This window comes from Mus musculus, chromosome 8 (assembly GCF_000001635.26).
Source record: "Mus musculus strain C57BL/6J chromosome 8, GRCm38.p6 C57BL/6J".
Lineage (NCBI taxonomy): Eukaryota > Metazoa > Chordata > Mammalia > Rodentia > Muridae > Mus > Mus musculus.
Genome location: NC_000074.6, coordinates 46595563 through 46613300, shown reverse-complemented (window position 1 = coordinate 46613300; position 17738 = coordinate 46595563). Strand labels below are relative to the sequence as shown.

At 40.5% G+C, this 17738-nt stretch overlaps 1 protein-coding gene and 1 long non-coding RNA gene across 11 annotated transcripts in view; one reads left to right on the top strand and one right to left on the bottom strand.

Annotated features, from left to right (window-relative positions):
- Positions 1 to 17738, top strand: part of Primpol (primase and polymerase (DNA-directed)) — a 41649-nt gene that overhangs the window by 3927 nt on the left and 19984 nt on the right. For 8 of the 9 annotated variants that reach the window (NR_151680.1, XM_017312887.2, XM_006509458.4 and 5 more), the window contains exons 2-6: positions 855 to 931; positions 2676 to 2861; positions 5400 to 5497; positions 8087 to 8216; positions 13435 to 13582. Coding sequence is in view for 8 of the 9 variants with exons in the window: in XM_017312887.2 (XP_017168376.1) it covers positions 2682 to 2861; positions 5400 to 5497; positions 8087 to 8216; positions 13435 to 13582 (556 nt within the window). In the remaining variant the exon portion in view is untranslated. Of the gene's footprint in view, positions 1 to 260; positions 341 to 854; positions 932 to 2675; positions 2862 to 5399; positions 5498 to 8086; positions 8217 to 13434; positions 13583 to 17738 lie in introns of those variants that run through there. The other variant, XM_006509459.4, reaches the window with a different exon arrangement.
- On the bottom strand, positions 8211 to 16833 carry Gm45607. 2 transcript variants are annotated; one of them, XR_003947542.1, is made up of 3 exons: positions 16415 to 16833; positions 13294 to 13375; positions 8211 to 8320 (listed from the first exon to the last, which is right to left on the bottom strand). It is a non-coding gene; the product is annotated as a predicted gene 45607 (long non-coding RNA). The 2 variants fall into 2 exon arrangements; XR_003947543.1 differs by lacking the exon at positions 16415 to 16833 and adding an exon at positions 14010 to 14618.

Genomic DNA, 17738 nt, shown 5'->3' with positions numbered 1-17738 from the left:
AGAACAACTGTACTCTTTCCACACCAGGAATTAAAAATATTTCTAATATGGTGTCATATTCTCCCAGAGACTCGGGATGGGGAATATGATAGTCCCAAGCCAGGAGGCCAGATGCTTTCTCCTCCATTTTCTTTGCTTTTCTTATTCAGCTCTCCTGCTCACATAGTCCAAGCCCCAGTTGTTGTCTGACGCGCCAGCTGTCATCCATTTCTAACTGAAAATAATCCAGGGATGCTAAGCATTGCTTTCCCCTCTGGTTTCCTCAGCAGTGCAGCCTCAGCCAGCTTTGCATTATGTCGCCAAGGCTTGCATGGGTTGCATGTTCCTGCAGTCATACCAGGTTGTTTTATAACTGTGTGTGTGTATGTGTGTGTGTGTGTGTGTGTGTGTGAGAGAGAGAGAGAGAGAGAGAGAGATTTTAGTTTCACTAACTGTGAGCATGTACAAACCATTCTTAGTTATTGTTTTGAGTCTATGATTCAGATATAATTGCTTTCTGTTTGTTGTTTTAGGGCAACATAATAAATTGCATAGAATAAATTCAATTAGTTTTCTTGAAATATAGCAGATTTTTATCTTAATGTGAAGCAAATTAAAGGAAACCTAATATTGGAGGGCTCTCGATCAACTTTTTTGTTTGTTTTGTTTTGCTTTTGTTGTTTGTTTGTTTTGTTTTGTTTTTCGAGACAGGGTTTCTCTGTGTAGCCCTGGCCGTCCTGGAACTCACTTTGTAGACCATGCTGGCCTCGAACTCAGAAATCCACCTGCCTCTGCCTCCCAAGTGTTGGGATCAAAGGCATGTGCCACCATGCCTCTAGATCAATTTTTTAAGGCAATTTTGTTTTCCTTTTCAGGGAATATGTTATTTGCTAATGAGATTACGTCGGTTCAAAGAATTCTGCTAAAATTGAAGACAAAGGCATTAATATAGGTAAATAATAATTTGCTCCTAAATGCTTTAGTATTTTTTTGTTATTTCACTTAAAATCAAATGTGTCTGTTTTTGAATGAGTAGATCATAGCATAGATGATATTGACAAAGAACCACAATTGATCCAATTTTGTGTACAAACAAGTACAAAAAATTACTAATTTAAAAAAAATTATTTTTAAGTGGTCCTTTAGTTAAGCTAGACAGTTCTGTAGTCTGTCCTGAATTCATCCAGTTTTAATGATGTGTGATCTGAAATGTCCTAACTCACGTATCTGACTGGCTTTGGCTGGGATGCCTTCTTCATGTGACCTTTCAGCCTTAGATATGTAAGTACGATGGTTCTCTTTCCCCTTCCTAGATTTATGGCACAGCAGTCTCAGGACAGGACTCCAACACAGCTAAGTCTGATGCAGAAGCACCCGATCTTAGGTTTGTCAGTGTGACCTTGCCCCAGGCAAGGCTCGTGGTCAGGCCCAGAATCGGTGTGTAGTTAAGCTTAAATGGCATCTCCTGCTAGGAAAGGGAGCAAACTATAAAGTTTATAGTGACGTGAAGGAAGCTATGCTTAGAGCAGGAGAACAGAAACAGAAAGGGAGCCAACCAAGCTTCCGTGATGCCTAGACCTGAAGTGTACACTAAGAAATGATAACCCAGGAGCAGGGTCCAAGATAGTGAGCGTCAGCTGAGCGATAGGTTGGCTGGGTTGAAAATCATAACGATACTGAAAGCATCTACATGGGCCTTTATAATTCATAAGACATTTTCATGTATCTAATCTCAGGCCCTGAGTAAACTGTGGTGATTACCCTGCAAGCTTTACAGGGAGCAGGGGAAAACCAATCATGGAGCAGGACTTACAGTCTGGCCCAGATCAGTTTTCTTTGGCCACATTTAAGCACAGCACAGTTTTTGGAAAAAGTAGATAAGAATTAACTCAGTCCCAAGTATACAACAATTGAAGACAAGTTTACATTGAGATTCTTTGCAAAATGCCTGGCTTCTTTCACAAAATGGTCTCTGTTATAAATAGTTGTGAAGATAGAGGGTTTAGTAAGCATTAATGCCTGTGGTGTCAGGATTGTCCTGGCCTTAACATAGAAGTCTCTTAGGCTGTTGTGAAGCACCAGTGACATCACTTATAAGGATGGGTCTTATGGCCTAAAGTCAATACTCAAAGTTTTAAGGGGAAAGAATGGGTCTGGGATAAATAAATACAGTCTGGAAGATATGGACAGAGCCTGTCTCTTCAGACAGCAAAGCTTCACCAGGTTGTAAAACTCCCTCATTCCTGGCATTTCAGGAGGAGCAGCTGCACACCTCATTCCACTGAAGAGGTGAGCTGTGTGTTTAACTTTCCTGGACCCTCCTGTGCTTCCCTGTGCGCACAAAGCCTTTTTGCCCTCTACTTAGAACATCGAAGACTCTGTTGATTCTCATTTTGACATTGATTGAACCAGGATTTCACAGAGTTTCATTAATCTCTCCGTGGTCATAAGGCTATTAGAGGGAAGAGCTAGGATCTAAGGATTTCTGATGACCAGCCATACTCCTGTTCTCTGGTGAAACTTTGTATCAAGAAATTGTAACGCAAAAAAAAAAAAAAAAAAAATGTCAGGAAACCAGGCATTTTGAAATTATACCAGGCAGCATGTACTCTGAGCAGGTATCTTAGCATTTTCATAGGTTTAGTAGTGATTGATAGAACGGTTTCTGAGGTTACATTTCTCCTCTCCATACTTAGGAAGCAATGTTGAGGAAATGGGAGGCAAGGGTGAAGCAGATTGAAGAGCGGGCATCCCACTATGAGAGGAAGCCATTGTCTTCCGTGTACAGACCAAGACTGGCCAAGCCAGAAGAACCATCCTCCATTTGGAAGCTATTTCACCGTCAGAATCAAGCTTTTAATTTTGTTAAAAGCTGTAAAGAGGTAATTGCTTTGCCTTTATTTTTTTTAATTTTAAGTAACACTCGAGGTTTAAAGAAATGCATTTGCTCACATTTCAGATGAGATACTTGACAAAGAAAATGCAGTAGTAATCTTGATAGCATATGACTTAGAAAAATATCCCTTTAAATTCATTAACCATTACTTTTATTTTAGTAGTGAAAAATAATGACGTTTCTTTTTTAGTTTTATTGTATCTTATGTGTATAAGTGTCTTATCTATGTGTATGTATATGCACCATATGTGTGGAGTGCCCATGGAGTTTAGAAGAGTGTGTCTGATCCCCTGGCACTGGATGTGAACCTCACACATGGTTGTGAGCCACCATGTGGGTGCTAGGACCTGAACCTGGGGCCTCAGCAAAAGCAGCTCTCTTAACCACAGAGCCATCTCTGCAGCCAAAGAATGGCATTTCTGGTCCCACTTACTTTTTAAAAAGTGGAATGTGTAACAACATTGACGGGACACCTGCTGGGAGGTAGGAGGAGCCTATCCCTGACACACTAAGCCAATGAGAGGCGATGCTAAATGGGCCTCGGCCTTACCGAGAACATGGAGCTCAAACACAATTAAAATAAATCAGGCAATAGGTAATATATTGCCTATTGTTTGCTTGTTGGGATCTTATGGAACATAAAGACAAATAAATCAAAAGATACCTATGTAAAATGTACCTGGGGTCAGATGGCTCAGTGGGTAAGGTGCTTGCTGCCAAACCTGGTGACCCGAGTTCAACCCCTGAGACCCACTGGGTAAAAGGAGAGAACCGGCTACCTAAAGTTGTCCTCTGGCCTCCACGTGCATGCCCTGGCAAGAGCATCTCCCTACCCCTCGCGTCTATACATACATACATAAATCTAACAAAAATATTTAAATAATTTAAATATAAAGTGTGAATCTGGTCATTGAGTCCACATAAACGTACAAAGTACTTCATATGGGAGAGAAAGATCTTGTTTTCCTAGAGAAAAGACGTGTATTCAGATTTCAGCGAAAGAGGGAACACTAGAAAAACCTTCTTACTCGTTTTGTGTCAACCTAAGTCAGGAATCAAAAATTAAAATACTGATAGAGTCATTTGAACTTGGTGTTTTCAAAACCAGTCATCAGTGTAAAGTTTATTTCAGAAAGGTTTTTTCTTTCTATTCTGGGAGTTGAACCCAGGCCCTGACATATGCAAGGCAAACATCCTCAGCCCCCAACAGAACTTTCAGTAGAGTCGAGCAAGAGTCTTTGTATGCTTTCTCATTTATGAAAATGGAAATGGCTCATCAGCTACTTCGAGCTAGATGGACAGAAAAATGTTTGTGTCTGTGCTTGCACTAACAGAAGCATTATACAGCAGCCTGAACAGCCCTGTTTCATTTAGGACTATGGCAACTTCTCTTAAACGTTTTACTCCTGTGTACATTTTTTATAGGAAAAGAGAGTTTGTTAATATATTTTAGTTCAAATAGTTAACAGCAATCTGGAGTTACTTTTGTAAAATGAGTCTAACTTCATAAAGGAAGAAGGACTGTCTTAGGTTAAATGAGAGTAAGGGAATGGGCTTTCTTCTCTTGTAAACGTTATTTTTAATCTGGAAAGTTTCTATCCTACATATATATTATGTTGCTGATTTAACGTGGGCACTGGAGAGATGGTTCAGTGATTAAGAGCACTGGCTGCTCTTGCAGAGAATCCACGTTCAGCACCTGGTACCCACCTGGGCATCTCACAACCATCAGCAACTACAGTTTCATGAGATCCAGTCCCCTCTTTGGACCCCCCAAGGGCTCTTTGCATGTATGCAGTACATAGACATACATGCAGGCACTCACACATACATATAAAATAAAATAAATAGTTGAAACCTTTTAGTGTATGAGTTTTGCATAAAAGTATGTCTGTGTACCACATGCACACTGGTGGAAAACAGAAGGGACTGTTAGAGCTCCCACAACTGGAGGTACTGACAGTTATAAGCTGAATAGCTGCCTGTGGGTGCCAGGAATTGAACCTGAATCCTCTGGAAAGAGCAGCCAGTGCTCTTAGCCATTATATCCAGCAAAAAAATTAGTAATTATTTTAAAAATATAGATTTTAGGGGCTGAAGAGATGGCTCAGGGTTAATAGCACATGTTTCTCTTGCATAGGACCTAAGTTTGATTCCCAAATGATAGCTGGAAACCATCCATATGTAACTCCAGTCCCAGGGAATCCAGTTTCCTCTTCTGACCTCTCTGGGTACCAGGCACACATGTGGTAGACAGACAGACAGACAGACAGACAGAAGACAGAAAGACAGACAAAATATTTATATACATGAAATAAAAGGAATAAATCTAAAAGAAAAATTTCAATGTATATATAGATTTGAGATAGCATGGGTCTGATGACTGTCTTGTTTTTAATAATATAATTGTTTGTATTCTAAATTTTGCTATATCGAGTGACAAAGTTCATGAATACTTTTTAGTTACAGCTCAATTTAGATTTTCATGTTGTAAATTTTTCAAAAATTATTCTAAATTTTATAGAGCGTTCACGTATTTGCTTTGGAGTGCAAAAGGGGAAATGGACAACGTATTTACCTTGTAACGTCCTATGCCCAACTTTGGTTTTACTATAAGACCCGGTAAGTAGCAGAGTAGCTCATTAAAGTAAAGTTGTGTTTCCTTTTTTGTTGAAATTAATTTATGCTGAACTAATATCCTCAGTTCGTGGCCACAGGATTAGTTATTTGCCTTAGGGCTACTATTGTAATGAAACACCACGACAGAAAGCAAGTTGAGAAAGAAAAGATTTATTCAGCTTACACCTCCACATTACTGTTCATCATTGGAGGGAGTCAGGATGGGAAGTCAAATAGGGCAGGAACCTGAAGGCAGGAGCTGATGCAGATGCCATGGAAGGGTGCTGCTTACTGGCTTGGCTTAGTCCTTATAGCTCACTCAGCCTGCTGTCTTACAGCACTCAGGCCCACCATCGCAGGGTGGCCTTCCCCAGCTGATCACTAATTAAGAAAATGCCCTGCAGGCTTGTCTGCTTACAGCCCAGTCTTCTGGAGGCATTTTCTCAGTTGATGTTCCCTCCTTTCAGATGGCTAAAGCTGTATCAACTAGACATAAAACTAGTCACCACATTATTCTTTCACTATTAGAATTGAATTCTAAAGTTCCTTTGTGAAAGAGGTGGTTGCAGTAGTCACAGAAGCTAATGATAGACAACTTTATCTTTCTGGTAATCATTAACAGAGGTTCCATATTTGACATCATTCTCATAAGATCTTACTATGCAGCTCTGGCTGGCCTGGAACTCAGTGTGTTGACCAGGTTTGAACTCACAGAGGGAGTTCATCCCAGTGCTCATTACCCTCTACTGATGCTGACGTTAAAGGTGTACAACACCATGCTCTGCACATAGACACACTCTTTTAAAGGCTTTTTTGCAGTTATTTCTTTATTTTGCTTGTATGTAAGTGTATGTGTGTGTTCATGTGTGCATATGGACATATATGTACCATTAGCACACAGGTAGAGGTTAGAAGACAGTTTGGGGGAGTTTATTTCTCATCTTCCACCATGTGGGTCCTAGGGATCAGACTCGGGTCATCAGGTTTGATGGTTAAGTGCCTTTACCCACTGAGCTATCTTGCCACCGGCAACCCTCAATAAGTTATGCCGGGAGCAGGATCACACACATTTCTGTATTATAGAACATTTTGTGAACTTTGTGTCTTGCAAGAAAATATTAAACTTTACTGTTATTAATGAACACTTACCGTATTAACTATATAATAAAGGAATGCCTCCCTTTAAGTCAATACAAGGATGCATGTGGGACAGAAACCAAGAATTTTAATGCTGTAACCAGAAATTGAAGTGTCATATTTTCTCAATTGGGCTATATTTTCTTCAGGTCTAAAATAGTGATATTAGAAAGTCGATATATGTTTCAAGGTAATACATATATTTAATATAACTTATATTTACCTATTTCTAAGACATGAGTTATCCATAGAAAGGGGAATGAATCAATATGTATGTCCTTAAGTACTTTCATTATAATGTTGTTTAAGTAACTTAAGTTACAAAACTAGATTTAGTTATGCTACTATACCTGGACCCTAGTCAGAGGGCCTCACCCCCACCCCCAGATACAGAGTTTCTCTCTATAGCCCTGGCTATACTGAGATTCGTTCTGTAGATTAGGCTAGCCCTGAAATCCAGATACCCACCTGCCTTTGCCTCCGAGTGCTGGAATTAAAGGTGTGCACCATCACAACTGGCCCATGAAGGTTCTTAATATAATGTGACAGGGGGTGTCTTATTGAAACTGAATCTCATCGTGGACTGTAAATGCAGTCTGTCAGAATGCACATGGTGATACCTACAGGCACTGCCTGCACAAGAGGATGTAGTCCGTCACTTTTTCTCTTTAACACACCCCATTTGTTTTCTTTTATTTTCATTTATGAGTATGTGTGAGTACCGCATGTGTGCATGTGTGCAGGTGTTGAGGAGGCCAGAAGAGAATGTCAGATCTCCTGGAGCTGGAGTGACAGGCACCTGACACAGCTGCCGAGAACTGAACGCAGGACTTCTGGAAGCGCAGTGCACACTTTTAATCAGTGAACCATCTTTCCAACTCCCACTCTTCCTTTTGAAACTTACTACAGACCTTTTATTTATCTAGAATGTCACCTGAGCTTTATGCATTTGCATACGCGTCAGCTCAAGATCTTACTTACCTTGTCAAAGTCATTTCTCTCATGCCTGCAGAAGATGGACAATTATTAGAGAAACTTAAGTTAGGAAGAGGACAATTCACACATCTAAAAGGGCTGGGTGAAGGTTTCTCAAGACAGAATTTCTTTTTTTAAAACACTTAAATGTATCTTCATAGTGAAAATACAGAATTTAAAAATTTCCACAGAGCCGGGCAGTGGTGGCACACGCTTTTAATCCCAGCACTCGGAAGGCAGAGAGAGGCGGATTTCTGAGTTTTGAGCTATATGATCTAGTGAAGTGGCTCATTTAGAACAGGTGCTCGCTGTGCTAGTCGGACAACCTAGGTTCAGTGCTTAGAACCCATGGTGAAGGAAGAGGCAAGCTGTCCCCTGACTGTCACACCCCAGTGCCCTCTCCTCTACCGCCTGCCAATAATAAGTTAAGAACAATGGGCCGTGGAAGGTACAAATCTAACACTTGTATTATTCATTTAGGAAAACCCTCTTGCACTGCTATGAAGTTATTCCTGAGAATGCTGTGTGCAAGCTTTATTTTGATTTAGAATTTAACAAATTGGCCAACCCAGGAGCTGATGGGAAGATGATGGTTGCATTGCTCATACAGGTAAGTTCTTCTCCACATCCTTCCGTTAATCACTGGCTCTCCTGTGTCACACGGCTTCCAGACTTCTACTTTTCCTTGCTACCTTCATTTTGACAGCATTGTTTCTGTGAGTAAATAATGAAACATAGTGAAAATTCAATTCAATTAAAATATTACTGTATCTAGTTTAAACTAGATGAATGAGAGTTTTCTACTTTGGAACTGTTTTAATTCTCTGACTTTCAGTATAAATATTTACCTGTGGCAAAAGTGAGGTAAAACAAATTTCACTCTTCAAAGTAGACAATGAGATGAAATTCAGGGAAATTTTGACAAAACTAAGTATCATAATGTTTGAACTGGTGTGAATTTTGGAAATCATATCTGTGTTTTCATGGATGAAAAATTTAAGTCTAGAAGAAACCTGTATCTATGTGAATCTTACAGATAAGACACTGAACAAACCTAGAATCCAAATAGTTAGATCTGTTTCATCCAAGAGAAAAGAGTGTAGTGCTAATGTTTACCTTTTTATTTAGCTGTGTCAATAAAAAAAGAATTATATGCACTTATATATTCTCCTCTGTATTTTAAAAACTTAAGATTGTTTTGCAGGAATTGTATGAAAGTTATAGTGCTCATCTGGCCTCAGAGTTGGTTTTAACATTTTTCATTTGAATGTTAACCATAAGATAATGTTATGAAAAATAATTTTGTAACTTGAAAATATATGTAAATTCAAGGGCTGGTGAGATGGCTCAGTGGGTAAGAGCACCCGACTGCTCTTCCGAAGGTCCAGAGTTCAAATCCCAGCAACCACATGGTGGCTCACAACCATCCGTAACAAGATCTGACTCCCTCTTCTGGTGTGTCTGAAGACAGCTACAGTGTACTTACATATAATAATAAATAAATCTTTAAAAAAAAAAAAAAAAAAAGAAAATATATGTAAATTCAAATGTTCTTGTAAAGGATGTCTGCTGATTTTGTTAGATCTTTGCATATTTGACTTTAAGTTTAATTTAAAGATATTTGTAAATTCTTCTGGCTTTGAAGCGAAATGAATATATATGAAATCCTCCTTAATTCTCCCAACTTAAAAAGTTGTACTCTTCTTAAAATAGCCACTGAACAGTCAAGTAAGTCCGATGCCTTGTTTCACTGTAGTTGGTAATTGTATGGATTTTGTTGTTAGCGCTGCTGTGGGCTTTTGGGGCTTTTATGTCCTGACACGTGAGGCTGTCCTGCACACTCAGACTCTGCATGTTGTAATTACAGGCGTAAGCCTCTGGCTTAGTTTGTGACTTGATGCTTGTCATAAGTCATCAGTATTGACTTTGCCTGGTATGTGATATAGTTCAGCAGTCTAAGATAGGATTTCTTACACAGATGGGTTACAAAGATCTAAGATTCAGAGGTTTTTCATTGCTGCTTAAACATATTGTTCCTATTAAAGTTCTACAATGTATTACAGCGTAGAAATATCCCTAATGTAACCAACACCAGGCTACCACACTTCTGTAACAGATTTAATAAACACATGGAAAGGTTGTCTAAGTTTAAATTTTTCTCTTTTAATTCATTATATCTTATTGATATAAACACTGAAGAACCAATTTATATCAGGAAAATATGGAAACCATTGTAGAAATCTAACTTCAAAATTGCATAACAATTTTATTTAACATGTGTACTACTTGATAGTGCAGTTCATATTAGTGTTGTTTTAATATAACTTAATAAGTATATTGAAATCTAAGTTTCTTTGCATGTAACTATGTTATAGTCTAGTAAATACTCTTTGAGTCTGATAAGGCTTTACTTAGGTTTGCTATTTGTTGTTTCCTTTTTATATTTTAGTGTTATTTGTTTTTGGGTTTTGGCATGCATGTGCCACAGTTCACCTGTGGATGTGAGAAGAGAACTTGCTGGACTTCATTCCACCATGTAGGTCTGGGGTGTCAAACAGGTGCCACCAGGTGCCTTTATTCACTGAGCCATGTTGCTGGCCAAAGCAAGGTTACATGTAGCCCCAAATGGCGTCCAACTCACTATGTAGCCGTGGAAACCCTGAACCTCTGATCCTTCTGCCTCTGTCTCCCAATTAAGTGCTTAGATTACAGGTGTGTACCACCACACCCAACACACTTGATTATTCTTGTCTTTAAATTAACAGACAGTTAATAAATAACACTTTAATGATAACTGGCTATACTGTTGATACCTTTGGGTACTGATACATATCAGTAAAGCCACTCCTACCAATTAGGATGAATTCTGGTGCTAATGCATTTTGTCATTAATGCAGATTGCTTAAGTAAGTATATGTTTTAACCTCCAAGTTCTGTAGTGTAGTTGCATAAATAACTATAATTCTGTTTACAGTTTAACTTGGGAAATATAATTTAGGAATGGTTAATTACTAAAACTAAAGAGCCACTGAGTGTATTCTCTGTAATGTCAAAGCACAGAATTCCATTCAAATACCAAAAGCTCTTCAGCATCTAGTGAGTGTCAAGTTCTTTACATGAGCTATAGGAATGAAAGAATAATAAATTAGGTTTGAGTTAGCTGCCATAAGGGAAAAAAAAATCCAACATTTAAGTAGCTTAAACAAGACCAGGCCATGGCATAACTTTAATCCCAACACTTGAGGCAGAGGCAAGTGAATCTCCGAGTTCAAGGTTAGCCTGGTCTACAGAGCAAGTCCTAGGACAGCCATAGCTACCCAGAGAGACCCTGTCTTAAAAAACAGATGCAAAACAAGCGCATAAAAATAAACAAACAAAAACCATCTTAAACAAGATGGAAACTTGCCTGTTGCTCATGTAATATTCAATGTGATTCTATTGTATTAAAAACAGAATACTTGCTGGGCGTGGTGGTGTACACCTTTAATCCCAGCGCTCGGGAGGCAGAGGCAGGTGGATTTCTGAGTTCGAGGCCAGCCTGGTCTACAAAGTGAGTTCCAGGATAGCCAGGGCTATACAGAGAAACCCTGTCTCCAAAAAACAAAACAAAAAGAGTACTTTATTTTTCCCAAGTTATTAGCTTATTTATATTGTCCAAGTTTGCTTGCACTGCTTTATCTACATTGGTAGAAAATGAAGTGGGCCAGGACATTCTCCCTGTCTGTAATACAAAGGAAACAGATATCAAAGTAATGATATAAATCAGTGTTAAACTGCAGCTATGTAAATACTTCAAAGAGCTATCTAGGAGTAATTTGACATCAAGGGAGTAATTTGACACCTTTAGAATTTACTAAAGAGAGGTGAGGTCAGATGGTGGAAATCTAGTAATATGAAAACATTGGTAGCAGGTGGAATTCATTGTAAAACTATTAGATATTTACATGATTGGCAAACCTTTAGAAACATTTCTGCTTTTTCCATGTATCCTCACATGGTAGCGAGTGCTTCATTTTGCAGATGAGAAGATTGACAGCAACAGGGAGAAGCGATTTGTCTTGATGCTCCATAGGAAATACTTTAAGCAGTTACCCATGTGAAGCACCGTGCTAACTCCTTAGTCTTATTTTCTCATTAAAAGCTGGGTGATACTGCCTATCCCTTCCTCACAGCTGAGGAATGCCAGAAGTAGATCTGAGCAGAGCCATGGGGCCCGTAAGTGGCAGAGCCAAAACTCAAACTTAGTGTTCTCTCAAACCGAATCTTGAGCTCCCGAGCCGTGTGCTTTCAGGCTGTATTAGTCATAGATTTAGATTCAAAAGGAATGAGAGTTTTTCTAAGAATGAAAGTTGTAAAAGAACTAGAACTAGAAACTGTAACTTTTAGCTACTATGCTCACTAGTGTTTTGTCAGCTGGACACAAGCCAGAGTGATTTGGGGAAAGAATTTAATTTGAGATTTGGGAGAGCCTGTGGGCCATTTCCTTGCTTTAGTGATTGATGTGCATGGGCCTGGCTCACTGTGGGGGGTGGTCCCGGATGGTGTGAGAGCAAGCCGTGAGGAGTAAGCCAATGGCAGCATTTCTATGTTCCTCCTGCATCAGTTCCTGCCCTGACTTCCTTGCATGATGCACTACAAGCCATATCTGGATACACCCTTTCCTCCCTGAGTTGTTTTTGGTCATGATGTTTTACCACCGTAGAAACCCTAAGAGAAGCTAGTGTTTGAGGAGGAACTTAAAAAGCTGCTTTTTATTATGCTTTTAGAGAAGGTTAGTATATAAAGTGCTTGACTTTTGACTTTTAGGAGTCTTTTTCAGTCCTGAGAGACTGTTTTTTTTTTTTAAATGCATTTGGAAGTTTTGCCTTCATGTATGTCTGTGCACCATATGTTAGCCTGGTGCCTACAAAGGCCAGAAGACAGAATTGCATTCCCTGGAACTGGAGTTACATGTGGTTGGTGAACTACCTTATAGCTGCTGAGAATCAAACCTTGGTTCTCTGAAAGAGTAGCCAGTGCTTTTAACTACTGGGCTATCTTTCCAGCCCTAAGAGAAATGCTATTTTTAATTATTATTTTTCAGGGCTGGAGAGATGGCTCAGTGGTTAAGAGCACCGACTGGACTGCTCTTCCGAAGATCCTGAGTTCAAATCCCAGCAACCACATGGTGGCTCACAACCATCTGTAATGAGATCTGACATCCTCTTCTGGTGCATCCGGAGAAAGCTATAGTGTACTTAAGATATAATAATAAGTGAATCTAAAAAAATTATTATTTTCAGAATTGTATGTGTATGGATGTTTTGTCTGCGTGCATGTTTGTGTATCAAAGGCATGTCTGGTGCTCAGAAGACAGACGAGGCTACTGGAATTCTTTGAATGGAGTTACACATTGTTGTGAGCTGCTATGTGGGACTTCTGGGGGAGCAGGCAGTGCTCTTAACCCCCAAACCATCTTTCTGGCTCTACTGACAATTTTGTTTGTTTGTTTGTTTTTCGAGACAGGGTTTCTCTGTGTAGCCCTGGCTGTCCTGGAACTCACTTTGTAGACCAGGCTGGCCTCAAACTCAGAAATCTGCCTGCCTCTGCCCCCCAAGTGCTGGGATTAAAGGCGTGTGCCACCACACCCGTCGACAATTTTTTATATGAATTTATGTAGTAATTTTAAATGATGTGTTTAAACTTACGAGTACATTGGTAATGCTGCTGTATTGTCAGTGTCCTGGTGATGACTCATCTCTTTTGTAACAAGGTAATTGTATATTTATCCTGGTGAGAGAGAAATCCAAAACATAAACCATACATTATGTACGTACGCTTGTTTTTAGCATGTTTGTAAAGCACTTGAGGAGTTTTACAATGTTCAGTGCTCAGCCGAAGATGTTTTCAACCTGGATTCCAGCACTGAAGAGAAATTTAGCCGACACCTAATATTTCAGCTCCACAATGTGGCATTTAAAGATAACAGGCATGCTGGTGAGTACCTTTAAAAGATTCTAGTTATATTCAAAACTTGTATTTTCCTACTTCTCTTGAAATTTTCTAGAGGTTGCTTGCCTATTCTAAAAAGATGAAGTGAGTTTTCTTGAGTGCCCTAAGCTCTTGCCCTGTCTATATCCGGTAGTTTCACCTACTAAGGATATCAGTGGTACTAGTGCCTCTTATCATACACATTGGGACAACTATGAATGTCCTGATACTGGTTTCTGTTCCAACAGGATTCATTTCAGCTTTCTGGAGACGTCATAAGAGGCCTTATCTGTGATGCCGAATATCTGTACTTCTGACCTTTGCTTCAGCCTTAAATAAGCCTTAGTTTGTGGGCTTGGGCCCTGGTCATATCATGAAGGGCTTTTATCCCAGGAAGAACTTTAGAACTGCAGTAACAGCTGGGTGCACAAACCTGAAAATATAAGCAGAGTAATTGCCATAGACAGATGAAGGCCGGGGTATAAAAGGAAGTCAGTCCAGAGAAGATGAAAATAGGCCAACTGGGAACGCCTAAATCTCAGGTCTAAAGAAAGGCGAGAATCCCTGGTGCTCATCAGGGCCTTAGGCTTGAGGAGTATTGGCTCATATCCTTGCAACAGGCAATCAAGTTTCAGATCTTCAACTGCCCTGTAGCTTCATAGTCACCTAGAATAAAGGTGTGAGCGTAGTCATTGAGGGACTAGCCTGAGCTCTGAAGCCAAGTGCTGGAGTAGAGAAGTGCCGGGTCACAGTGAGCTAGTGTTGCTCTTATCTCCCCACTGTTAGTTGGCTTCTGTCCTCTCAAGCTTATATGTTAGCAGCTGCAGCTTGATGCTTGAGCCTGTATTCACTTTACCATCGTCATCCACGGCTTCGAATATCATTACCACTGATGCTATATTAGCCTAGATTGTTCCAGACACCAGATTCCTGCAACTTCCCACCAGTACTTCCACTCAGACATTTCACCTCAACCTGTCCTTCCCAAGTTCCTTATCTTTCCCTAAGAACTTGTTCCTTCTCCTGTCTGTTAGTGTCAGTCCCCGGCAAAAAAAAAAAAAAAAAAAAAAAAAAAATTCAGGAGGGTGGATGTGTCCATGATAGGCACAAGTACATGAGACAGTCCAAGCTTCCTGGTGTGTGCCTCTGTGTGTGTGTATATATGTGCAGGCAAGTATGTGCACGCACATGCATGTGAGCATGTATATGCATGTATGTAGTATCAGTTATCACTCTCCAGTTTACATGTTGGTGTGGTCTTCAACCACTGTAGATCTTTCCACTTGTTTAGTCAGCTAAGCAAGAGCAGTGTGCCTCAAACTTCAGGGCTCATTCTTTGCCTTAGGGACAAGTGCACCCACTTTAACTTGCACAGTTAGGCTCACTGGGTTCTAACCTCACCCCTCCACTCCATCCTTAACTTAGTTCCCACCTCGGCGTGTTTCTCTAATGCTCAGACCTCTTTACTTTCTGTTGCTATCTGGGCTCCAGTTCAGATGGTCTATCAAGACTGACCTTGAAGGTCAGCTGAGAGGCTGTTCTGTCACTCTAACCCTGACATTTAAAAGGCTGGTATTCTTCTGGGTTACAGTGTCAAGTGCTATGATATGAAAGCACTTAGCACTTCCTAGGGTAGTTTCCTGGTTTGTTTGTTTTTTATTGCTATTCTATATAGTGTGCTTGTGTATGCATGCTTGCATATGCAATGTGTGTATGTGTTTGTATGTGTATCTATGTGTATGTACGCATGCAGGGTGGGGTATAAACATATGTCCACATATGTGTGCAGGCCAGAGGTGGCATGAGGATACCTTCCTCAATTACTTCCCCACCTTATTGTTTTAAGACAGACTCTCTTTTTAACCTGAACATTGCCATTTCAGCTAGGCTGGCTGGCTAGCAAGGCCCTGGTATCTGCCAGATGCCAAGCACCAGCCTTGGCTTAGTTGGGGTCCTAAGGAAGGGGTGTTTGTGAGTGGAGAAAGAAATGACTCAAAGTCAGTCTTAGGTGCAAACTGACAGCTCTGTGCTCTGCTAAGTCTGGCTCTCCAGACAGCTGCATAGATAGCAGCTCCTGCAGATCAAAGCCCAGTCTTTTATTTATAATCAGTTCAATCATCCACCCCAGGCTCCCTTCAGATTTTCCCACGAATCAGCATTTTCTGACCTTCACTTCTTGATTTTTAGAAAAGACAGCAAGTACACTTTTTTAACATAGCAAATAAACTCAGAGATCCGTCTGCCTTTGTAAGCATAGACAGTAAACTAGCTGGGTGGGATCTCTCTCTGAGATCACCATTTCCACCAAGCCTGGGCCTAAACTTGCTCTGTCCCTGGCTGACCTTGAACTCAGAAATCTGCCTCCTTTTGTAAACATAAAGAATAAACTTAGCTGGGTGGGATCTTACCCTCCAATAACCACTCCCCAGATCTGTTTATCTCCTTCCTTAATATCTTTCTGACAAGCTAGCTCCTAGTGCAGCTGCCTCTATTCTTTTAGGCCCCTCATAAAATTCGTATTGTATCCTTCTATTTTGCATAGTTGAGAAATTATGCATTTTTAAAGATTTAATTATTTTATTTTATGTATTTTAGTACACCATTGATCTCTTCAGACACACCAGAAGAGGGCATCAGATCCCATTGCAGATGGTTGTGAGCTACCATGTGGTTGCTGGGAATTGAACTCAGGACCTCTGAAAGAGCAGTCAGTGCTCTTAACCACCAAGCCATCTCTCCAGCCCGAAATTATACATTCTTGAACTTATGTTTTCAGAGTTCTTTCCCACCTGAAGGCCACAGCCTTTACCATTTTGAGGACTTTAGACACATCCTCACCTCCTGGCTTGTGCTACTTCTAATTCTCATGGCGTCATTAACCTTGGAAGAGAGAGCATCCCCTGCAGAAGGAACATAAAGTACATTATCTACATTACTATACAAATAAGCTTCACACCCAGCAACCACTAATACTCTTAGAGACCCACACCTCGCTAGCCCTGTGCTAGGGGTGGGAACTGTGTCACACTGTGACTCAGCAGCCTGATTCTTCTCTCCAGTACCAAAGTTACAGTTGGCATAGCCATGCTTGGCCTTTTTTATGTGGTTTCTTGGAATCTGAACTCAGGGACTCAGGCTGATGCTGCAGATGCTCTCTTATATATGGAGCCATCTACCTAGTTCTCCTTAAGCCAGCCAGCCTGCCTGCCTGCCTGCCTGCCTGCTTGCTTGCTTTGGTTTTTGGTTTTTCACTGTATAATAGCCTTGTCTGTCCTGGAACTCACTCTGTAGACCAGGATGGCCTTGAACTCAGAGATCTGCATTTCTACCTCCGAGTGCTGGGATTAAAGGGGTGTGTCACCATCCCCTGGCTACTTAATGTTTAATTCCAGGGACTGTTGTTTATTTCCTGTCTTCAGGGCTTAGCATATATTACTACTGTTCTTAATAATCTTTAGAATATTAACAATAATAAAGAGAAGTGAACATTTAATCACTATTTGCTGAGTGAATGCACCAATGACGAGTAGAGTATGAAAACAGAGTCCTGAGGAAGGCCTTTCTGTGATTCCTGTTTCCTTCTCACAATTTGCTCTCCGGTTGCTCCCTGTAAGGCTGAATGTTGAGAGTCTAGCTAGAGGAGGAGAACAGATAGTTGCTAGTAACTAGCAGTCTCGGCTACAGGTATCTTCAGAAAGCAGGTCACATTTGGTCTGAAATTGGGTAGAATTTCAGCATACAGAGAGTAAGAAAGCCTTTACTGTCATCAAGCATAGCCACAGTAAGAACTCAGTCACACTGGGCAAATAGGCGATCATCCTAGACTGTCTCTACAGTCAGAATGCAGATTCAGGGCATATAGACCAGCCTGCATCTCCACCTCATTTCCTCTTTCTTGGTGTTCCTCCTGATAACACTTCAACTTCCTGTTAGTAGCCTTGCAGAAAGAGGAACTGAGTCAAATGGAAAAGATCACAGAACATTCTCTGCACTGTACTCTCCTGCCACAGATCAGAGGAGAGACTGGCACAGGCTGGACGAGTGCCATCATGCTGCCATGTTAGCTCCCTGCCAAGGGTCAAAGGCCTAGCTTAGTGCTGCCAACATACCCATTTCTGCAGTCCAGTTCTCACTCTTCCTTACTTGGGCCAGGTAGATGGAA